This window comes from Dermacentor silvarum, chromosome 5, assembly GCF_013339745.2.
Source record: "Dermacentor silvarum isolate Dsil-2018 chromosome 5, BIME_Dsil_1.4, whole genome shotgun sequence".
Lineage (NCBI taxonomy): Eukaryota > Metazoa > Arthropoda > Arachnida > Ixodida > Ixodidae > Dermacentor > Dermacentor silvarum.
In genome coordinates, this window is record NC_051158.1 from 16,612,854 (window position 1) to 16,637,972 (window position 25,119).

At 47.1% G+C, this 25,119-nt stretch overlaps 1 protein-coding gene across 5 annotated transcripts in view; it reads left to right on the forward strand.

Annotated features, from left to right (window-relative positions):
• LOC119452310 (trypsin inhibitor-like) overlaps positions 1 to 25,119 on the forward strand; it is a 32,129-nt gene that overhangs the window by 471 nt on the left and 6,539 nt on the right. The window contains exons 2-3 of one of the 5 annotated variants that reach the window (XM_049667436.1): positions 10,423 to 10,469; positions 21,309 to 21,698. In XM_049667436.1, coding sequence (XP_049523393.1) covers positions 10,423 to 10,469; positions 21,309 to 21,473 — 212 coding nt within the window. In that variant the 3' untranslated portion in view covers positions 21,474 to 21,698. Of the gene's footprint in view, positions 1 to 10,422; positions 10,893 to 18,186; positions 18,360 to 21,261; positions 21,699 to 25,119 lie in introns of those variants that run through there. The other 4 variants (XM_037714539.2, XM_049667437.1, XM_037714918.2 and 1 more) reach the window with 4 other exon arrangements.

Sequence of the window (25,119 nt, forward strand, 5' to 3'; positions counted from 1 at the left end):
TTTTTTTCGAATCGTAATTGCTTTAGGAAAGAAATCGAGATGCAAAATCTATAAGGCTCTTTTATTCGTGGCAGCTTAGTGTCGCCTTGGGGGGCGTGAGTAGGTCAGTGATATGTTTGGTACATATTACGCTTAAAAAGATTGCGGTAGAGGGAACGTTGAGTGAAATTCAGCTCTAGTTGCGGGAGGATTCGGATTTGTCTTCATGGACGCTCGATGTTCACAAGCCTTTGATACCTATTTCATGCTGCTTGCTATTCAAACCTGTTGCGTTCACTAGATAACTTCTCGAAGATGAGGTTTGTTGTTCTTTGTCGACAGGAATGCAAAACCTATGGACAGAAAACTTCATTGATGTCACAGTAATTGCAAGTTCAAGATGTGGAATGTATTTTATCAGCTTGTTCTGTGAGCTGAGTGGCAAGACGCGGTTAGGGCTTACTCGGTGACATTAAACTATTTTTCTAGAATGTGAATTTAGTTCTTCATGCGCCCTAGAAGGTAGACAAAGTGCTTTTAAAATCGTCTATACTACTATGAATTAATAGTATAGTACCCGGTTTACCGAGTTTTCTGATGAACTCTGGATAAGTCCTCGTGGCTCTTTAATAATTAGTGAACCTCTACCCTGCGAACGCAATTGACTGTTGCATCGCAACAAATTTTCTCACGCGATATATTTTCATACAGCCTGTAACCTAGGCATTTCTTAGGTATACGTAAACGATTACACGCTCTTCTACTTCATCCCGTTAAGGCCGATCCACACGACGGACCAAGCCCGCGGGCCGATCGGTCACGTGACGTGACGTCACGATCCGCCGCGGTCTGGTCCGGCGCAGAGCACATCCACATGGCGCACCGCCATAGCAGACGACAAAGCGGACCAACCAGCTACACCCTCGGCCACAGTGCTCTCGACTCAACAAACTCGCGAACCCATGCCATCCCAAGAGGACATGGTGATGGAAAAATAGCTGCTGCACGCACGTGTAGGCGAGAGGCGGAAGGGCGGATATGAAACGACTGGCTTTTGCTGAGCCGAAAACTTTGGATTTGGCTAAAGACAATGTGTTTCCAGACAACATTGGTTAGCTACGCTAAACTCGCTGCGGTCTGCATGCGGTCTGCCGCCAAAACTGCAGAGGGAAAGGCCTCGGCGAATTGTTCGACCGCGAGGTCCGCAGTCTTGCGCGGGCCAACGGCGGTTCGCACGAACTGGTGACGTCCTATCACGTGATGCGCGGAACGCGGTCCATAAGATCGATTTGGTCCGTCGTGTGGATCGCCATTTACTGACATGAGAAGGCAGCCAAAACTTTGACCACTTTTAAAGACGATAGTCTTTTTTGGGCTACGTAAACGCGACAAACTTTGTATATCTGTCTGTCTGTCTGTCTGTCTGTCTGTCTTTTCAACCACCCGGCCAAAACCAACCAAGCTACTAGCACTGGTGGCACGGGGTCATACAGGTCAACATTATACAGCGCAAAGAAAACCTCAGGCCTATTTGAGGCAAAATATATGTACATACCCGCGATCCGCAGCGTTCATTCAATAATTGATACACATAGGTGTGATTTTTACGTTAGCAACTGAAAAATTATTGCGTTAGAATAAAAAATCAATGTGTTAGAAGTGGTGTCGCAGAGACGCTACATGTTAAAAACAAGCCGACTGAAGCCGCGGCTTTAAGCCAACAGTAATAAAAGGTCCCAACAGATGGCGCGATAGCAGGGGGAATGCTGGAAATGTGAGTTGAATTCAGCAAAATCTCCATAGCATCCATCATAGGAGAAGTGAGAGGCGAGGAGAAGAGCGTGAAGGGTGGGAGGGGGGAGAAGAGAGGATGTTACGTATCAGGGGCGGCAGAAGACTATCGTCTTTCGACGTCATTTGCAGCGCAGCGAGCAGATATGCGGCCAATTTTTTCATGCGAGGGTTTATGCATGCAAAATAATCGTTGTATTCTGCTATGCAATCAGTTTTATTGTTTTCGCTGGAGACGAAGGTTATGCGATTCCAAAAGATTCGGGCCAAATTATCGGCTCCGGTTGATAAAGCGCCCACTGATAAAGTCACCCAGTGTGCATTTCGTTACGCTGCAAAGCTCGAGCTCGGGGGTTCGATTCTGGCAGCGGCGACCGCATGGTGCCGAAATGCTAAAACGTTCGTGTAGTCAGGCACTTCGAATACCTCGGAAAGCGTTCACATGAGCTCGTCGCTTATTATACAGGTGTAAGCTACATCGCGGACGATACTGAAAATCGGCGTAGTCAATCGTTCGGGCTAAACTGTCGGACTGGTCACTGTAGCTTCATATGTTTGTCGCATACTAGGAGAGGGGAGAAGTCAGGACATTCTCGCTTAAAAAAAAAGGTATGTTTTGGCGTTTGAGTTACATTCAATTCCGCTTTATATCGCGAAACTAAATCACGAAGGACAAGCCATTATGCTTCCGATCACAACAGCTACTCGCTTAAAAAGAATGGTTATTTCGCCTGTATTAAGATATTCCCTTTTTCATTACTTTTCTACCGGGTCAAAAACGCCACCTTTAATATAAGATGACGTTACGTAAGCTAGACAAAACGGTAATAAGAACGGCGGATGGTGAACAGCTTTACCTTCTTCTGCCGGCTTGCCTTGACTTCACAGATTGTGACGAGGTCTACTGGAGCCTAGTTTATGGCTTATCGGTAAAATTGGACTACATTGTATTATTAAAAAGCTACGTACTGAAAATGGCAAGTTAGGTGAACTTTTCTGGTTCTTTCTGGGGTTTTACATGCCAACACCAGCTCTGATTAGGAGGCACGCCGTGGTGGAGGGCTCCGGATAAATTTTGATCACCTGTGGTTCTTTAACCTGCACTACAACGCAAGCACACGGGCGTTTTTGTATTGAACCTCCATCGAAATGCGGCCGCCGCGGCCAGGATTGGATCCCACGACTTCGTGCTCAGCAGCGCAACGCCTTAGCTAACTGAGCCACCGCGGCGTGTCATGAATATTTACTGAGCCAACCAGCCACAAATACGAAAATATATCTTAAAATCAGTGACCTTGCGCTTACCTACCGGCAGAGAGGTTTCCGGCGCGAAATTCAAGAGATTAAACTTTGCCGTTTATTTTCACTTCTATCAACCAAATACTGTGAAATATTGAAAATCAAGTCTTTAAATTTGAATTTATCAGCCTAAATTGATAGGGTGATTATCTATGTAGTGTCCCTTAGCAAGGCTGCTGAGAACTACTACGCCACGTGTCTGCAGTGGATTTGCCTACGATTCGTTTCATTAGCTGTAGGCACGTCAAAACGTGTGTCGCCAATCTGCTTTCGCGAAGGAAGACACAAGTTTTTTTTTTCAGCTTTTATTTTCCCTCTTGCACCATAGCGATGATAGTTTGCATCTTACTATTTAATTAAGCTGGCTATGAGAGTCGCCGAAGTCTAGCTAGTGAGAAGGATGGCGGCGCAGAGATGGGTGTTCTTACATATACAGAGAAATTGCCGTGCCATTTATTTTTGGACAGGCACATTGGAAAGTATGAATGGAAGACTTCCAAGCACACTAAAGTAATTATTTTTCCCTAATAATAATAAAGGTCATATCTGAATGGATCTGCTTACATGCCCCCAACATTTGAATTTGCGTCACAGCAGTAGCCAAGCTCGTCAAAGGATTGTTCTATGTTCACTAATAAGGGTTACAACACCCAGACCGTCAGTCGGCTCATTGAAAACATCGCAATATGCTCATACAAAGCGATCACCAGTCTTCTTTAGGAGAATGAAGCATGAAGGTAAATCTCCACAATTACAATTACTGACGCGGTTTTCATGGCATGACTTCGCATTTCAGAATCGCGTCTGTGTTCTTATTTGCAGTGATTGCCTACACTGCTTGCTCCCATTAATATACGTGTTGATGTAATAATCGAAGATACATAGTGGGTATATTTCTTTCTATTATTTATTCCAGCTACTGGCGTCATATCTTCAATTCTCAGAGAAATGTAGTAGGCATTGAACGTGGTCGAAGGCTATAACGCAAGCCACCCAGACAAACCACTTACCGTATGGAAACGTCGATTTTTCCTCAGACTTGGTCAGTGACCGGGATACACTGATGCCTTATGCCTGACCAGACGAGCTTTCTTCGAACCTCAGTTTATTTTACACTGTGGATTTTGCTCCGGTTTGCATATAATCAGCGACGTCGCCTGGTCACAACTTTAAAGTAATAGTAAGGCGATCATAAGTTCCACTCAGCAGCTGCAGCTTCACTCCGGATTGAAGAAAGATTGCTTTCAGAGCGATGCTTTCTTTCATGCCTACCTTTCCAGGGTTTGGCGTGAGTCATCGGTTTCCGATCCTCGATTCTTTTGCCTGATAAGCACGCGAGCCATGCTCCAGCAAACTGGCTTATATATAAAATGTATAATGCCCGAAGAAGTTGTACTGGCTGGCACACCTTTACACAATAAATGCTAGGGATTTAGCTACCAAAGTCAATATCCGATTATGAGGCACACCCTGGTGGAGGACTCTGGAAAACTTTTGACCACCTGGAAATCTCTAACGTGCAGCCATGCAGGAACACGAGTGTTTTCGCATTCCGCCCCGTCTCTGCGGCTGGTGAACGCAACTTTGTTCTGCCTTAATCAGGCTATAAATGATGACCTAGAACCTGTGCATATTCTATCCGGTCATAGACATTCCTAAAGCACGAAGACCTATCAATAGAATAGCGCATGGTATTAAACGGCTTCTTTATTTTCTTCCATTTTTATTTTCCGCAGTCTCATTCATGGCTCATTCTCGGTTTCACTGCATAGACGATCACGTCTCATACTATGCATCCACATGATTTATTAGTTGCATTTAGATATATTGTTACGTGTAACTGATGGCCAAGGCTATTTACACTTTTTTTACAGGGAAGATAACGGAGGCCAAAATGGTGACGCTATAGCAAGCAGGAACCCGTCGTCTTTCTTCTGCTCAGTGTAGCCACACTGTGGCGGCGGCTGTTCCGTATCATCACCCCCGGCAGTAGAAGCACCGTCCCGATGCTTAAGCTACACATCCGCGGTGAAAGGTGTGTGGTATACCTTTAGTCTCGCCACTTGAACGATGTCACCTGCAGTTGACGATGACGCTGAGAGGTCAGCGGGGAGGATTTCATACGCGACATCGGTCACTTATCGCACCACACGCTATGGGCCAGTGTAACGCGACAGCAGCTTTTCGGAAAGGCCCACACGGCGGATGGGTGACCAGAGAAGCACCAGAATACTCAGAGAAAAATGTTCGTTGCGATGTTGGCAATCATAGAGGCGTATCTGATGTTCCTGTGAGGCCTCGAGACGGGTGCGGGCGAGCTGGCGTGCGTGGTCGGCGTGTGCGATTGCGTCGCGGGCGTATTCAGTCGCTGAACGTGCGGGTGAGGGCAGCAAAGTGTCCAAGGGCAACGCGGGTTCTCGGCCATATACAAGATAGAATGGTGAATAGCCGGTGGTGTCGTGACGCGATGAATTATACGCGAACGTCACATATGGTAAATGAAGATCTCAGTCGTGGTGGTCGGCCGCAACGTACTTCGACAGCATGTCGGTGATGGTCCGGTTGAGGCGCTCCGTGAGACCGTTCGTCTGTGGGTGGTAGGACGTGCTGAACTTGTGCTTTGTCGAGCAGGAACGGAGGATTTCCTCGACGACTGCCGAGAGAAAGCTACGGATACGGTCAGTGAGTAATTGGCGTGGAGCACCGTGCACTAAAATGATGTCGTAGAGAAGAAAGTCAGCGACCTCAGTAGCACAACTTGTCGGGAGGGCTCTGGTGATTGCGTACCGCGTAGCGTAATCAGTAGCTACGGCAACCCATTTATTTCCGTTGTCCGAGAGAGGAAATGGCCCAAGAAGGTCTAGACCAACATGGACAAAGGGTTCGGGTGGGATGTCGATTGGCTGGAGACATCCAGCTGGAAGTGTGGAGGGCTTCTTCCGGCACTGACAGGGCTCAAAAGCGACAACGTAGCGCCGCACGGAGCAGGCGAGACCCGGTCAAAAGAAGCGACGGCGTACACGGTCGTATGTGCGCGAGACGCCCAAGTGCCCAGCCAAGGGAGCATCATGAAGTTGGCGGAGGACAGTCAAACGCAGGTGTGATGAAATGACGAGCAGTAGGTCAGGGCTGTGGGGATAGAAATTGCGGTGGTATAATGTCCCCTCCTTGAGGAGAACATATAAACATCCGGAGAGAGGCGTCACTGCAGGCGTTGACTCCAGACGGTCGATGAGGATTCATAACGAAGGATCGCGGCGTTGCTCGTTGCCAGTTTGAAGCAACTGGGACACAGACAAAACGGAAGTGATGGCGTCCGCATTAGCCGGTTCGTCGATGGGGTAGCGGGCAAACAATCTGCATCCTTCCGTAAGCGTGCCGCCTTATATACCACGGAAAAGGTATAATCTTGCAGGCGCAAAGCCCAGCGAGCGAGTCGTCCCGTGAGGTCTTTGAGCGAGGATAGCCAGCAGATTGCGTGGTGATCAGTGATGACACAGAATGGGCGTCCGTACAAGTATGGACGAACCTTCGCAACAGCTCACACAAGAGCGAGACTCTCGCACTCTGTGATCGAATAATTGCGCTCGGCGGGTGATAGAAGTCGGCTGGCATAGGCTTTAACGCGATCATGTCCACGCTGGCGTTGTACTAACACTGCTCCTATGCCGTTACCACTGGCATCAGTTAGAACTTCCGTTGAGGCAGACGGGTCAAAGTGGGCCAGGATTGGAGGCGTGGTAAGGAGAGTAGTGAGCTGCGAAAAAGATGCGGCTTGGTCAGGACCCCAAGAAAGCGGGACTTTCTTCAAGAGGTCGGTAAGGGGACATGCAATGGTCGCAAAATCCTTTACAAAGCGTCGGAAATAAGAGCACAGCCCTACGAAACTACGAGCGTCCTTAGTAGACTTCGGGACAGGAAAGTCCGGCGCAAATTTTGGCCGAATCAGGTCGCACGCCTCTGGCATCCACGAAGTCTCTAAGGACGGATATTTGGCGGCGAGCGAAGTGACATTTTGACGAGTTCAACTGGAGACCAGCCCGGCGGAGCACGTCAAGAATCGCTGAAAGACGGTCTAGATGTGTGTCGAATGTGGGCGAATAAACGATGACGTCGTCCAGATAGCACAAACAGGTGGAACACTTGAACCCCTGAAGCAAAGAGCCCATCATTCGTTCGAAGGTGTAACCCGCCATGGTTTCTCAATGGCTATGGTGTTGGGCTGCTGAAAACGAGGTCGCGGGATCGAATCCCGGCCACGGCGGCCGCATTTCGATGGAGGCGAAATGCGAAAACACCCGTGTAGTTAGATTTAGGTGCTTGTTAAAGAACCCCAGGTGGTCCAAAATTTCCGGAGTCCCCCACTACGGCATGCCTCATAATCAGATCGTGGTTTTAGGCACGTAAAACCCCATAATTAATTCGTTCGAAGGTGTCGGGCGCGTTACAGAGACCGAAAGGCATCATCTTGAACTGATAAAGACCGTCAGGGGTAACAAATGCAGTCTTCTCTCCGTCGATGTCGTAGAGAATGCCAGTAGCCGGAACGTAAGTCGATAGAAGAAAAATAGGTGGCACCGTACAGGCAGTCTAGAGCGTCATCAATGCGTGGCAAAGGGTAAAGTCCTTTTTTTGTAATTTTGTTCAGGTGGCGATAATCTACACACAGGCGCCACGTTCCATCCTTCTTTTTGACATGTACGACGGGAGAAGCCCAGGGACTACAGCAAGGCTCGATAATGTCCTTTTCAAGCATCTTTTTAACTTCCTGTTGGATAACAGCTCGTTCCGACGCAGAGACACGATATGGACGTCGGTGTATAGAGTTCGCATCGCCAGTATTTATGCGATGGGTCACGACAGATGTTTGACCTAAGGGTCGATTGTCAGAGTCAAAGATGTCGCGATAGCCTTCAAGAACGTGGCAGAGGGCTTCAGCTTGAGCAGGTGTAAGGTCAGAGGAAACCATCTTCTCAATGTCGACGTCACTGCCATGAGATGACATCATCAAGGTATACATGGGCTGAGCTGTAGCTATCTTCAACTGTGAATGGCTCGACCTCATCATTCTGCAGAGCGCTAATTATAGCCAGTGAGATCCCCTGAGGCAGGACTTGCGCGGTTAGCGCGAAATTGACAAGGGAAAGGCAGGTGCGGTTGCCAGTAATTGTCAGCAAAGTGTGTGGCATGGTAACACCATGGGTAACTGTAATGGGCGGAATTGGTGCGACCACGTAAGCGCCGTCAGGTACAGCTGGTGAGGAAAACAAGTCGACGTGTGTCACAGAGTGAGGTGGTAGGTGAATAAAATCCATGCAGCTCAAATGGCTTGGAGGCGGGTCCACAGGGTCGGCAAGAAGAGGCAAGTCAAGGCGACCGAACAGTCAATGAAGGCATAATGACTGGCGAAGAGAACGAAGGTGTGACTCTTCAATGGTCAGTCGGGCAGAGCACATGCCAACGATACCGACAGTCCCTCTGTCGGCGCTCGTACAGATCGGTTCGGGGCAGGCGTCAGAACTTTCTTGAGCCGACTGCAAAGACCAGCAGTCATAATGAACGCATGCGCCCCGGTGTCAATCAAAGCGCACACAGGAAGATTGTCGACGAGAACGTCCACAAGATTATTGTTCGTTGGTAAGGTGAAGCGAGGATTTCGTGCCGATGTCGTCATTGCAGCTTCACCTTCAGAAGCTGTACTGTCTAGTTTTCCGGTCGGGGGTGCGGCGAGCAGGTCGGAGAAGGCGCACGGCGTGACGGGGGCGAACGAGATTGTCGGCGGGAGGGAGAAGGCGAGCGGGAGTAACGGGGTCGTGTCAAAGGTGTCGCAGGGTCAGATGATGGGTCGGGCATAGAAGGAGCGAAGGAAAAGGACGCGCTAGAGGGACGAGGGTGGTAATCAGAAGAAAAGCGCGTCGGAGAAGTCCAGCGGCTGCGGCAGTGGCGAGCGATATGTCCAATGCGGCGGCAGTTAAAACATATCGGCTTGTCGTCCACGGTTCGCCATTCGGACGGGTTGCGCTGTCCATAAGATGAGTAAGAAGAGTGGGGTGGATACGTTCGGTAAGAAAGAGGTTCCGAGGGCACGGAACGAACGGAGTGCAGGCGGACGTTGAACAACTCTTGACGGCCGATGACCTGGATCAAGGAGATCGTCGCCGGAGAATGATCAGGTGACGGGAATGAAGGGGCCGCCGGTTGTGCTGCTTCGACCTCACGATGAATGATGTGGGTTAAGTTGTCACACCGCGAAGGCTGGTGGAAGAGGTCGACACAGGATGACGTAGCAGCTGTGTTAGGAAGTCGCGTGATGTGCAGGGATACCCGGCGGCTTTTAGCATGCTCGAGACGGCGGCACTCCTTGAGGATCGTATCGATGCTGGTGACGTTTGTAAACACCAGTAAATTGAAGGCGTCGTCAGCAATCCCTTTGAGGACGTGATCAACCTCATCGTCCTCCGACATGTTCGGGTCAGTCTTGGCACAAAGGATCAAGACGTCGAAAATGTACGACACGTAGGACTCGGTCGATGTCTGAACACGTGTGGCAAGGGCCTTCTTGGCATTGAGTTGGCGACCGAACGGATTGCCAAAAAGTTTGCGGAGCTTCTCTTTGAAGAGATCCCAGCTCGAGATCTCTTCATGAGTCTGGAACCATGTCCGTGGAGCTCCGTCGAGGTAGAAATGAACGTTGGTAAGCATAACAGTCCGGATCCCACCTGTGACTGGTGCTGACACGTTCGTATAAGCAGGAGCCTAGTCATCCACATCAGGACTGCCGACTCCGGTGAAAACACCAGGATCTCGGGGGGGGGGGGGGGGGCGGTGACGTAGGTCGGAGCTGCAGGCGGCGACGCTTGCGTAGATGAAGTGCCGGCAGCAGGAGCCGATGTATTAGTGGCGCCGTTACGACCGCTGCGAACCTCCATGACGGGTAGGAGGAACGTCCGCACTTCCACCAAATAATGTTACGTGTAACTGATTCCCAAGGCTATTTACACTTTATTCACAGGGAAGATACCGGAGGCCAAAATGGCGCCGACGATGATGATGATGATGGTGATAACAAGCGGGAACCCGTCGTCTTCCTTCTCCTCAGTGTAGCCACACTGTGGCGGTGGCTGTTCCGTATCAATATATAGGTTTCGAAACTTCAGTGCAGACAGATAAACATGGCACGATATCGAAGTGTTACTTCTGATGTGCTTTAACTTAAACATGCCGCGACAATACACCTTCCGTAGGATGAAAACAAACACTATTGTATAATCGCGCTTAGCTATCTAACATTTGTTTAACCGGTTCGATAAAGCTTCGCTGAAACTGAAGAGATTTTATTTATACTCTTTTCAGATGACCACGAAACCACGGTTGATCCCAAGGCCTGTCCAGGCTGGGAGGTTTGGCAGGACTGCTCAGGAAACGACTGCATCGAGCTTAGCTGCGAAGACCCCATTCACGGCGGGGACTGCAAGGATTGCACCAGCGGCTGCTATTGTGGAGAAGGATACTTCAGGAGCCCTCTCGGAAGCTGCGTCCACTGGAACCACTGTCCACGGGAATGAATGTTCTCTTAGATCCCGTTAAGCACCTTCATTTTTAGCCGTCTCGACATATCTTGTTTGCAGTTTTGTTCGCATGACTGTGTTTTGCATGTGCGCTCAGCGAAGTTATACTAGGACAGAAGCTTTATTGGCTTCTCAAGGAGAGCAATCTCTTTTCTGACCGACATGTGACAGCTGTATCGACATTGTTCATCTGAAGAAATACACTTTCAGTTATGACTCGGCTCCAATGACTACTTATATCGTCTTTTCGTCCTTTCGTTTAGGCAATCTACATGGGGGCGCCTTACCCCCCCCCCCCCCCCCCCCAAATGAAAATAAACGTAAAACAAGAAATAAACGAACGAGCTTCATGGATCTTTTCTATGCACGAGTGTTTAGCGGTTTGTGGGGTTGCAAAAGGAGAAATGTACGTTAGAGACCATTCTCAATGCGGCCGGCCTTCAACCAGTCGTAACAACGAGATTGTCAAAAAGCTCTAAAGAAAAATCCATGATAGTCATTGCTACACAACTGACAAGGTTTGAAACGCTGCTGGCACGAGTTGAAGCTCCTGTGAACGAATTTCTGCTTTTGGTGGGGAATCAGACATGAAAATTTACGCGTTGTCATGATGTTTGTTCCCCGTCTCCTCAGAGATTACAAAAAAAGCAACAGAAAGAAAACGTGTTTGATGTGAAATATCAGTTCGAAAGCGACTCAAAAGTGATTAGCCGGCATACCACATGCATCGTGCTTATCTAACCATGCTCAAAGCCGTATTTTCTTTATTTATTTTAAAAAATGGTGTAAACAAAGGTGATTTCCCACTGTGCACGAGATTCGGACGACATTGCAGGGGCCATTCAACAGCATGAAGCTTGAGGAGCTCTAGAGAAAAGGTAGGACAAGCACATTGGCTCTATTGGAGAATATTCTGAAGGAAACTAAGTCATTTTCGTTTTTGTATTTTTTTTTTTTGTTATTTGGAAACAGTCATGTCCTCTATACGCAACAGTGCGACGAGATCTGCAATTCCATTGATGGGTAGATGCGCAATGGTAAAACCTGGAACCTGTTAAACACTTGCTTAATGAAGTTAACACCAAATCAAACCAGAGGCACGTTCTCGCTCGAACTATACATGAGGCCGTGCGGATGGCTTCCGAGGAAGAGTTGGTCCGTCAGCTGGCCGACAAGTATCTTGCATGAGTCGCGCCCGGAAAGTCCCAGAACTATCTAGATTATTTAGGACTGGACAACCCCTATCTGGATGCGGAGTTTGGGGTAGAGGAGATTCGCATAGCTTTGCACGGACTTAATGGCAGGTCCACCCCGGGACCGGATGGCATTTCTAAAAAGACGCTTCGCAATCTTGACGATAGGTTGATTTAGTATCTCACAGACGAGATTAATCAAATGTGGCGCCGCGGAATCGTCCTGATTTCCTGGAAGACTGCCCTCACGGTTCTCATTCCCAAACTGGGTAAAGCGCCCAGTCTTGACAATCTGAGGTCCATCTCGCTCATGTTTTGTGTGGGCAAGGTTGCTGAGCATGCGGTCCTCAATCGTCTTACCCGATTCCAGGAGGATAACGATATCTATCGTTACACCATGATAGGATTTCGTGCGGGCTGGTCTACACAGGACGCTATCAAGCTGATTAAGCATCAAGTCTTGGAGGTTTGCTCCGAGGATGTCCGGGCCATTCTAGGTTTGTACCTCGAAAAGGCTTTTGATAAAATTCTCCACTCGCACATTCTAGAGTCGATTTCTCGTCTAAATTTGGGCGAACGGTTTCACAATTATGTCAGGTCGTTCCTAACGGGCCGGACGGCTACCCTTCGGGTAGCTGAATTGCAATCGCCATTGCTCGAACTTGGTGGCAAAGGCACGCCACAGGGCGCTGTCATTTCCCCTTCTTTGTTCAACATAGCCATGGTAGGACTTAGCAGACGGCTTTTGGAAATTGGTGGAATTAAGCATACCATGTATACTAATGACGTCACGACTTGGTGCACGAGAGGTAGTGATGGATATGTGGAGGGAGCCCTTCAGGAGGCCATAGATACCATAAAGGCTTATTTGGAACCTACTGGTCTGAGGTGCTCCCCATCTAAATTGGAGCTCCTCTTATATAGTCAAAAAGTGAGGCCCGAAACCCAAGGACTGGGTACCATTAGAGACTATTGGGACATCACCTTACGTACAAAGGACGGAGACCGCATACCTAGGGTCGACTCGATCAAGGTTCTGGGCATGATTATAGAATTGGGAGGCACGAATAGGCAGACCGTGAATAAAGTAATTGCTATGACGGACAATGCCGTTCGGCTGGCTCGGAGAGTGTCGAATAGGCACCATGGACTCAGAGGATAACCTAATTCGGTTGACTGCACGCTTTCGTGTTGTGCCATTTCACGTATGTGTTGGCTATGCACCAGTGGAAAAGGGCTGAAAGGGACAAATTGAACATACAACTCAGGAAGATTGCCAAGCGAGTTCTGGGTATACTGGTGTAGGCGCGCACGGATCGCTTATTGCAACTTGGTATAGATATTACCCTAGAGGAGATTGCGGAGGCTCTGGAAACGCGCGCAATTGGCTCTTCTCTGCACGTCCAAGGCGGGCAGGTGTATCTTGCAGGAACTCGGTTACCAGCCCGACGCGCTTACGCAGCTATAATCAAGTCTTCCCCACTCTATACGGGAGAGCATCACTGTTGCACCTATTCCTAGGAATATGCATCCCGAACACAATCGTGGTCGGCGTAGGGCGAGAGGAGCCAACCTGCTCAATCGGATACATAGTGATCAACGACAGGTCAGTTTTGTGGATGCTGCTGCCTACAGAGGTCGGCATGCATTTACAATTGTTGTAGTTGACGGTAACCAAAGGGTGTGTAATGCTGCCTCGGTTCGGGCTGGAAAATTCTGACCTGGCTGAGCAAATGGCAATTGCCTTAGCTTTATTAGATGACTCGAGAGACGCTATTAATATCGACTCCCGTTCTGTGGTCAGGGCATTTGAAAAGGGCACCATCTCGAAGCAGGTCTCAAACTACTTGAGGGCAAAACGATTACGCATCACTTTATCTACTGGTTTCCTGCACATATGGGTCAGATTGAGGCTGCTCCCCCTAATCTCAACGAGTTTGCTCACGGGGCTGCGCGATAACTTGCCTACCGCGCGGCTCCGACACGCTCCATAGACGACTCCGTTGAGAGTCAGGACACCCCCTGCACTTACAACGAGCTTACTAAAAACATTTATCTTGAACGTAGGACTTATGCCACCCACACCCGAAACTTAACCAGGACACAAGCTTTAACACTACACCGCGTGCAGACGTGCACTTATCCCTTCCTTTTACATAAGATCTACCCCGATACTTATACTGATGCTTCTTGCCGCGAGTGTGGCGTGATAGCCACGTTAGAACACATGCTCTAGCCGTGTGGCCGATCACGCTCTATCAACAGGAACGACGAAGCCAGGTGGGATGCGGCCCTCCGCAGTCCGCTTCTGGCTGACCAACTCTGGGCTGTCCAGCAGGCCCGCGATGCAGCCGAGAGGCTTGACCTGTTGGTCCCTACGTGGCAGCGGCCCGCTTCGTGATGAGTCACAGCCTGTAGGACTCAATAAGGTTTTTTTTTTTCATCCATCCATCCATCTATCCTCTTATATGAAGCTTCTGTAACATACAGATGGCTTCTTTTTGTTGAGCCATACTTTTTAGAACATTGTGTGTGGACAGACGTTTCCATAATTAGGTCAGTTTTTACACACTTTACGGTGAATCATTAGCACACGTAATTTCGTTGCTTGCTAGAATCATCTGTGTGAAGTATTTTCGCGCACTGATGGTTCTAACCTGATGATTATGCCGTCATAAAAAGCGGAGAACCTTTTCCCAGTATGAATCAAACACCTAGAAAAGTTTAAACATAAGATCGATGCTTGCCAAATGCAAAAAGCAAGCTAACGAAGCCGATTGAAAGATATGAAGAGGCTATCGGGGCTTCCACAAACATTTGATCGAAGTTGCAACCGTAATGTCAACTTAGTATAACTAGTGCAACAGGAATCCAGGGAAAACACGGGGAATGCGGGAGATGGAAATTCAGACTATGAGCAACGCGAGAAGAAGTTGAAAGCAGGAGCCAACGTTTCGACAAGGCGACTTGTCTTTTTCAAGGCGACATATGACAACAGGAGTCACTGCATTTGGTACGGAGACATCTTAGGCCACTATGTGTAACTGATGAAATCACGTGCTATGTTACATAAACAAACGGGATGAAATTAGGAAGACCGAAGCCTTATAGCGGGTTTTCGTTCTCACAGGAAGCGGATAATTGCAGATATTTTGCAGGGGCCACATTCTAGCAAAGCATAAAATGGGCTGAATGTGATTATGATGGAAGCATGTTTTAAAATATTCGCATAAAGTCATCTGCGTGAGAACAAAAAAGCAAAGTAAAATAACGCGTGTGGACTGATATGCGAGCCCTCTATATTAAACTGCAAGTGTACACAATAATCCTAAATTGTTGCACACACTTTTAGAAAGTAATAGGCAATGTCGTAGTTGGTCTTGAGAAAGGCGTCAAAACCTTTGCGATAATAAAAAAACTGTGAGGTTAGCAATGAAGCCAGCGTTCGCTTGCTGTGCCGCTATCTCTCCTGCCTATGTGAGGTGCTCATTCCCCATGCTTTGCGACATATATGTCCCGCTACTATGATAATGGAGTAGAAATAAAAGAATAAAGATGCCAGGAGTATCAAGGAAGCAGCACGGCAGTCATGTATCGTCTTACTTATTTTATGTATTCCTTATATTTAGCCGTATGCTGGGCTAGTCCTCACCCGTTGTGGTTACTTAGTGGCTTTGGTGTTGCGCTGCAAAGCACGAGGTCGCAGGATCAAATCCCGGCTATGGCCCCCGCATTTTGATGGGGGCGAAATACAAAAAAGTCACAGGCCTGCGCGGCACACGCAGCACCGTCACAATGTAAGCTGGTGGAGCGGCTCAAGAGTAGCTCCAATTTCGGCACCACGAACAACAGGGTCTTCGCGGCAGTCTCTTCGCATCGTTTTGACGAGAACGATCTGAATGAATTGTTCGCCCGGCGTTGATGGCGAGCTGCGGCTTGTAATGCTCTCTGCACAGCAGTCTGCTGAGCCCGATGATGCCTCGTTGTAGCCACGCACATAGCTCAACGATTCGCTTCTTCAGCAGCGGTTCGTACCTTGCGAAGAGACGCCATAACGTGTACCGAAGAGGTATCCAGAATACGTGGCGCACATCTCACATGCCTTGACCCGTGGCACGGTACGTTGTTGTTGTTGATGATGATGATGATGTTGATGATGATGATGATTTTTTATTTGAATCTTCAAGAGAAAGAGAAAGAGAGAAATTTATTTGAAAGGCAGAGAGGTTGGCCTGAGCGAGCATGCTCTGGCCTGCTACTCTGCACAAGCGAAAAAGAAAAGGGGACAAAAAATAGTGGTTGAAGATGTTGATAAGGACAGGAAGAATGGGTGCAATTATACAGTAACACAGTGGTTTCCTTAAAGCCTTGTGTCTAGTCCGGTGGTCTTTAAGTACTCCAGGGCAGCCCTTGTTGCTATTGATGCTACTGTACAGTCACACATGGCGGACAAAATAGTACTTTTTGCACAATGTTTGTCTTCCAATGCCTGCTAGCGTCGAAGCCAGTATCTTCCGCTGTGATGCGTAGAGAGGGCAGTCGCAAAACAGATGTTGGAGAGTCTCCGACATTTGGCAGCGTTCACAGTTCGGGCTGTCCGTACGGCCAATCAGATGTGCATAGCGTCCACTGAAGGAGACGCCCAGGCGAATGCGGTGAAGTATACTTGCTTGGCATCGCTTGACTTTAGCTGGGAGCGAAAAGTCATCTCACAGTCTATATTTCGCAGGCGCCTGTACCGATGGTCTGCTTGAGCGCAGTATTGTGCTGCGCAATCTCGCATGCGCGTGGTAAACAGTTTACATCGCTCCGCGAGTAAGGCAGGTGACAAATAGTCACCTAGCCTGCTAGAGTTACCCAGGCCCAGTTACATGCAGCATGCAACTGCTATATGCAACTTACATGTCGGGCACGCTGCGTTTGCAGGCGCCTTACCTAGATGGCGCCACTGTACTGGCGGAGGCTCGGGATTGCGTTGATTGCGCGCTAGGGTGCGTTTATAGGACATTTTTCCGCTGCCTGATAGCAAGCGCTTGCGTGTCTCAGTGGTAGAGTATCTCACTCCCAGAGGCGCAGCGGGATGGGGTTCGATGTCGGCGGGAACCGGGCACTTCTTTTTCGCATTTCCAGCGATAGCGGTTACGGACAGCGGATATCGGTGATGGAGGCGGCGGCGGCGACGGAAACCATCGCGAACCGAAACGGCTATTGGAATGAGCCCATAACAGCTTACGCTGTCAAACACCCGTGTACTTAGATTTAGGTGCACGTGAAAGAACCTCAGGTGTACAAAATTAGTGTTGAGTCCCCCACTATGGCGTGCGTCGTAATCAGATGGTGTTTTGGCACGTAAAACCTCATATTTAATTTAATTTTTACTAGGCCTACGCCAAGCACCTCAGAAGAAATCCATACTGCCAGCGTATGTACGCAGCAGCCCCTCTTCTTTATATAACAGGGCTGGGCGCCTACCATCCAATGAAATATATTTATCAGTTGCATGACTTCTATAACACAACTTTTACTTCAATATTGATACAACATGCATGATGACACATCAAGCATGACCTCTATAACACCGCTACAGAAAATCTACAGCAGCAGCGAAGTAGGGTGGGATTGGTTGCTGCAATAATGGCTCTGTGCCAGATCGGCTGCAAACGGCATTGAACCATTACAAATTCGAAGAAAGAAATGTAGACTAGAGTTTCTATCAAACTTAATTAATCATAGGCTATCCTTAGACACTGCAACATACGTATCCCCCTTGATAAGCAGACCCACTCGACACTACTACTCTCATTCGCTAACACCAGTTTTCGCAAGGACTGACACTTTTCGATACTCTTTTTTTCCACTAACAATAGCTGACTGGAATAAACTAGCTGAAGCATTCCCCCCGCGCCCGTGATCTGTATGCCATTTGTGTAATTAGTGGTGTTATTTCGTGTTAGAGTTTTACTATAACCAAGTTGATTAAATTTTCTTAATTGTCTACCTTATGACGACACACATATTGTGAAAAGCTTGTTGGAAACTTGTTTCATCCTCTTCCTCTGTGATTATTCTTGTGTATCCTGCTCACCCTGCTTGGAATTCTTGTGCGAAGTATTTTTAAATAAATAAAGTAAATAAATAAAACAAATTTGGCGCCGTAAAAGACGAGCCCGCGTACAAGAAGCACACATAGAAAGAATGCGAGATGGGGGAATGAAGCGAAAATTGTAATACCGGAAAGTCAGGATTTCTGGCTGCCGAGCGTCTCGCTTAGAACCTCAAGTGGGTCACGGAGCGCAATCGGAGAGGTCATCGCGGCAGCAAGCGTCTCAGTAGTGAGGAGCTAGCGCGAACCAGTTTTCGCTGAAAGCTGCTGAGCGGAAGGAACTGGGCACATTTTTGCAGCTCCTCATTTTGCGTTTGGCTGCGGTTATCGCGAGAGAAGAAGCGATGAGGAATCTGACGGCGGTGTTCTTGTTCGCGATGTTCGCGATTGTATCGGTATCACTGGCGGCTCCGAAAGCAGCAAAGGGTAAGTGCACTACTATGCCTCGTGCTTGCACAAGCATTACCTTTTTTCGCATCGTATTGCTTTAGGAAACAAATCGAGATGCAAAATCTATAAGGCTCTTTTATTCGTGGCAGCTTAGTGTCGCCTTGGGGTGACGTGAGTAGGTCAGTGATATGTTTGGTACATATTACGCTTAAAAAGATTGCGGTAGAGGGAACGTTGAGTGAAATTCAGCTCTAGTTGCGGGATGATTTGGATTTGTCTTCGTGGACGCTCGATGTTCACACGCCTTTGATAACCATTTCATGCGGCTTCCTATACAAACCTGTTGCGTTCACTAGATAACTTCTCGAAGATGAGTTTTGTTGTTCTTTGTCGACAGGAAGGCAAAACCTTTGGACAGAGAACCTCAGTGATGTCGCAATAATCGCAAGTTGAAGATGTGGGATGTATTTTATCAGCTTGTTCTTTGAGCTGAGTGGCAAGATGCGGTTAGGGCTTACTCCGTGACATTAAAATATTTTTCTAGAATATGAATTTATTTCGCCATACGCCCTAGACGCTAGACAAAGTGCTTTTAAAAGCATCTATACTACTATGGATGAATAGTATAGTACCCGGTTTACTGAGTTTTCTGATGTACACAGGATAAGCCCTCGTGGCTCTCTAATAATTAGCGAACTTCTACCCTGCGAACGCAATTGACTGTTGCATCGCAACAAATCTTCTCCTGCGATATATTTTCAGACAGTCTGTAACCTAGGCATTTCCTAGGTATACGTAAACGATTACACGCTATCTCGTTACTGACAAGAAAAGGCTGCCAGAACTTTGAGCAGTTTTCATGCAAGGGTTTATGCATGTAAAATATTCGTTCTCTTCTGCTATGCAATCAGTTTTATTGTTTTTGCTGGAGACGAAGGTTACGCGATTCCAAAAGACTCGGGCCAAATTATCGGCTCCGCTTGGTAAACCACCCACTGAAAAAGTCCCCCCATCCCTATGGCGTTACGCTCCTAATATGAGGTCGGGGGTTCGATTCTGGCCGCGGTGACCGCATGGTGCCGAAATATAAAACGTTCGTGTGGTTAGATTTAGGTGGACGTTAAGTAAGCCCAAGTGGTCAAAATGAATATGGAGTCGGCCACTACGGCACAGATTGAGATCCTGGTTTTGGCACTTAAAACAACAGGATTTCTTACAGCGTTTCATGACTGTATCACATATTGTCGTCCTAAATATCCTAATGCGATTTACTGCATCAGCATAGAGGCAAAAAGGAATATGTTACAAGTTGGCACTGCTATACAGTGCAGCCGTATCAAGGCAGTGACTGCAACAACAATCGCAGGCGCCTGTAATCTCAAAGCTTTGTTCGCAATATTTTTAGGAGCGCATTCATTAGAGGCTTTTGTGTTATGCTTACTCAAGCAACACCCACTGCTTTCTAGATCGAATGTTTTAGAAGCTGATGCGACTTGGCTTGTGAATCTTCGTGCTTCGAAAACGTGAAGCCATCAGCGAGTCGATAAGGGCAGGGTTTAATAACGATGCGTGGCCCCTTGCCGCCTGATGCGAACTTGTTCTAAGGGGCGCACTGTCTCAACGACAGGCGTAACACGTTTGAGAGGCGCACACGTCGTAATGAAAAAACCGGTCGTTGGAAAGCATGCACCGTGGAGTTACAACTGGGAGAGAGTGCCACAGTTGAAGTGGGAGGTTAATGTGTTGCAGTGTAGCCGAAGAGAGCGGAAGCGCGCGAACTGCCTGGACTATTTGCAGTGGCCGCAGGCGCTTCGAAAATCTCGGAGGTCGTTTCACGTGAGCTCGCACTTATTCTAATCTACATCGCGGACGATACTCAAAATCGGCGCAGTTTGTGCTCAACTGTCGGATTGGCCACACGCCCCGCGTTCCGCCCCGTCTCTGCGGCTGGCGAACGCAACTCTGTTCTGCCTTAATCAGGCTGTAAATGATGACCTAGAACCTGTGCATATTCTATCCGGTCATAGACATCCCTAAAGCACGAAGACCTATCAATAGAATAGCGCTTGGTATTAAACGGATTCTTTATTTTCTTACATTTTTATTTTCCGCAGTCTCATTCTTGAATTATTCTCGGTTTCACTGCATCGGTGTTTACGTCTCACCCAATGCATCTACATGATTTATTGTTTGCATTCAGGTAACATATGGGTTTTCAAACTTCAGTGCAGACAGATAAACGTGGCGCGATATCGAAGTGTTACTTCTAATGGGCATTAACATAAACATCACGCGACAATACACCTTTCATAGGATGAAAAAACCTTTCATAGGATGGAAAAAAAGTATGAATGGAAGATTTTAAGCAAACTGTGTGTTTCCCGCAGCACCTTTTGTTCGCGAGAAAAGCTGACTTTGGGGTTTGGTGTGTAAGCTTGAAAGTTGTGTTTTGGGTCTGTGAGTGTGAGTGTCGGCCAGCAATAGATACACTCAAGCAATCACGGCGCGGGTCTTCGTTGTCTTCTTCAACGTGCCACGGAAAAACACAGGAGCGCGTCTGCTTCACTAAAACTGCTACAGAAGTTTTGCAGGCTTTGTTTTGACACGCGTCAGCAGCACACACTTCCGACGGCTCGTAACAATGCAAGTTCAAAGTTCGCGCCCATCAGCTCCGGCGAGCTGCAGAACCCCTGATTGGAGGCGCAAAGAGAGGTGGCACACCAACATGGCTGCACTTCCGGCTTCAAAAAAGTGACGTCAGGGCCTCTCCTATTTTGTTTCCTTCCTCCATGATTAACATAAACATCACGCGACAATACACCTTTCATAGGATGAAAACAAACACAAATGTAGAATCGCGTTTAGCTATATAGCATTTTTTAACCGGTTCGGTAAAGCTTCGCTGAACCTGAAAAATTTTCATTTATACTCTTTTCAGATGACTACGAAACCACGGTTGACCCCAAGGCCTGTCCAGGCTGGGAGGTGTGGCAGGACTGTTCAGGAAACGACTGCCGCGAGCTTAGCTGCGAAGACCCCGTTCATGGTGGGGAATGCAAGGATTGCACCAGCGGCTGCTATTGTGGAGAAGGATACTTCAGGAACCCTCTCGGAAACTGCGTCAACTGGGACCACTGTCCACGGGAATGAATGTTCTCTTCGATCCCATTAAGCACCTTCATTTTTAGCCGTCTCGACATATCTTGTTTGCAGTTTTGTTCGCGTGACTGTGTTTTGAATGTGCGCTCAGCGAAGTTATACTAGAAGAGAAGCTTTACTGATTTCTCAAGGAGAGCAATCTCTTTTCTGACTGATATGTGACAGCTGTATCGACATTGTTCATCTGAAGAAATACACTTTCATTTGTGACTCGGCCCCAATGACTACTTATATCGTCTTTTCGTCCTTTCGTTTAGGCATCTACATTGGGGACCCCATCCCCTGCCCCCCAGATAAACATAAAACCAAAAAGAAACGAACGAGCTTCATGGACCTCTTCTTAATTGCATTGCTGTGCTCTCCCGCTAGATCGGTGTAGATAGTCACTTCACAATTCAATACCCAAGCTGACACCACCGTAAAAGTCTTACAGCTTTGTCGTGACAGTTGTAGCAACTGTTGTCGCGCTACTCATGCAAAATTTCGACATATGTTTGTAACGAACCAACTTTCTTGATATTTTGATTCCTCCTTACTTAAAGCCACCAAAGAAACAATTGAAATGCTTCAAACTACATTTATGGAAGATGCACTGAGCTATACACGAGTTTTTTAGTGGTTTGGTTGGTTGCAAAAGGAGAAATGTGCGTCACAGACCATTCTTAATGTGGCCGGCCTTCAACCTCAACCAGTCGTAAATACGAGATTGTCAAAAAGCTATAAGGAAAAATCCAAGATAGCCATTGCTACACAACTGACACGGTTTGAAAAGCTGCTGGCACGATTTGAAGCTCTTGTGAACGAATTTCCAATGTTTGGTGGGGAATTAGGCATGAAACGCGTTGTCATGGTGCTTGTTCCCCCTCCCCTCAGAGATTACAAAAAGCAGAAGAAAACTTGTTTGATGTGAAACATCAGTTCGAAAGTGACTTAAACTGATTGGCCGGCCTACCACATGCATCGTATTTATCGAGCCGTGCTGAAAGCCGTATTTTCTTCTCTTTTTTTTTTGCTTTATTTAAAAAAAGTAAACAAACGCGATTTCCCACTGCGAACCAGGTTCAGACATCGCAGAGGCCATGACCAGTGTTCCACACGCATCGTATTTATGAAACCATGCTCAACGCGGCATTTTCTTTTCTTTATTTGAAAAATTCAGCAAGTAAAGGCGATTTCCCACTGCACACGAGGTTCAGACGACATCGCAGTGGCCACTCAGCAGCATGAAGCTTCAGGAACTCTAGAGAAAAGGTGGGGCAAGCATATTGGCTCCGTTGGAGAATATTCTGAAGGAAACTAAGTCATTTTCTCCTAAATTAAAATAAAAATAATGTTTCCTCTTTTGGACACAGTCATGTCTTTTCTATGTCTCCCTCCCATATGAAGCTTCTGTAACGTACAGATGGTTTCTCTTTGTTGAACCAAACTGTTTAGAACATTGTGTGGGGACAGACGTTTCCATATTTAAGTCAGTTTTCACGTCTCATTAGCACATGCACTTACTTTCGCTACTTGCTGGCATCACCCGCCATTTTCGCACACTGATGGTTCTAACGTGATTTTTATGACATCATAAAAAGCGGTGAACCTTTGCAGCTGTACGAATCAAGCACTAGAAAAGTTTAAACATAATGTTGATGCTTACCAAGAGTAAAAAGGAAGCTAACGCCGCCGAATAAAAGATATGACGAGGCTATCGGGACTTCCACAAACATTTGATCCAAGTTGCAGCCGTAATGTCGACTTAGTATAACTAGTGCAACAGGAGTCATTGCATTTGCTACGGAGACATCTTAGGCCACCGTGTGTGACTGAATAAATCACATGCTATGTTATGTAAACAAATGGGATGAAATTAGGAATGCCGAAGCCTTACAGCGGGCTTCGCTGTCGCAGGACATGTGTAATGGCAGATATTTCGGAGGGGCCACATTCTAGCAAAGGAAAGAATGGGCCGATTATGATTATAACGATAGCATGTTTCAATATATTAACATACAGTAATCTGTGTGAGAATAAAAAAGCGAAATCAAATGATGCGTGTGGACTGATATGCGAGCCCTCTATCATGAACTGTCACCAAGATAATTTCCAATAGAATCAGGGCAACACGTACTTTGACTTCAATCAACCACGAGAACAGGCTGGCTTCAGGAAGGGGCATTCTATAATGGATCACATCTATGTCATCAATCAGGTAATCGAGAAATCTGCGGAGTACAATAAACCACTCTATATGGCTTTCATAGATCATGAAAAGGCATTTGATTCAGTAGAGATAGCAGCAGTCATAGAGGCATTGTATAGTCAAGGAGTACAGGAGGCATACGTGAATACCTTGGGAAAAATCTACAAAGACTCCACAGCTACATTGCTTCTCCACAATAAAAGTAGAAAGTTACCTAGCAAGAAAGAAGTCAGGCAAGGAGACACAATCTCTCCAATGCTATTCACTGCATACTTAGAAGAAATATTCAAGCTGTTAGACTGGGAAGCTTTAGGAGTGAGGATCAATGACGAATATATCCGCAACCTTCAGTTTACTTATGACATTGTCCTATTCAGTAACAGTGGGGATGAATTACATGTTTGAGAACCTTAACCGAGAAAGTGCAACAGTGGGGTTGAAGATAAATATGCAGAAGACAAAGATAATGTTCGATAGCCTGGAAAGAGAACAAGAATTCAGGATCGCCGTTCAGGTTCTAGAACATGTAAAGTAGTACGTTTATCTAGGTCGATCACTCACAGGGGACCCTGATCATGACAAGGAAATTCACAGAAGAATAAAATTCGATTGGAGTGCATACGGCAGGCATGGCCAAATCCTGACTGGGAGCTTACCACTGTCGTTAAAAAGAAGTGTACAATCATTGCATTCTACCGTTGCCAACTTATGGGGCAGAACCTTGGAGGTTAACAAAGAAGCTCGAGAACAAGTTAAGGACCGAACAAAGAGCGATGGAACGAAAAATGTTAGATCTAACGTTAAGAGACAGGAAGGTAGCGGTGTGGATCAGAGTGCAAACGGCGATAGCGGATGTTCTAATTGGCATTAAGAGAAAAAAAATGGAGCTGGGCAGGCCATGTAATACGTAGGATGGATAACCGGTGGACCATTAGAGTTACAGAATGGGTACCAAGAGAAGAGAAACGCAGTCGAGGACGGCAGAAAACTAGGTACGGTGATGAAGTTTGAAAATTGCAGGCGCAAGTTGGAATAAGCTAGCGCAAGGCAGAAATGGAGATCGCAGGGTGAGGCCTTCTTCCTGCAGTGGACATAAATATAGGCTGCTGATGATGATAACAAACTTCAAGTGTACACAATTATCCTGAAATGTTGAAATAGGCTTTTAGAGAGTAATCGGCAAGGTCTTCGTTGGCCGTGAGAAAGGCGTCAAAGCCTTTGCGATACTAAGGAAACTGTGAGGTTAGCAATGAAGCCAGTGTTCGCTGGCTGTGCCACTTTCTCTCCTGCCTATGTGAGGTGCTAATTCCCCACGCCTTGCAAGGTAGATCTCCCTCTACTATTTCAATTCATTGGTTACGATAATATGATAATGAACTAGACATATAAGAAGAAAGATGCCAGGAGTACCAAGGAAGCAGGACGGCAGTAATGTATCGTCTTGCTTAA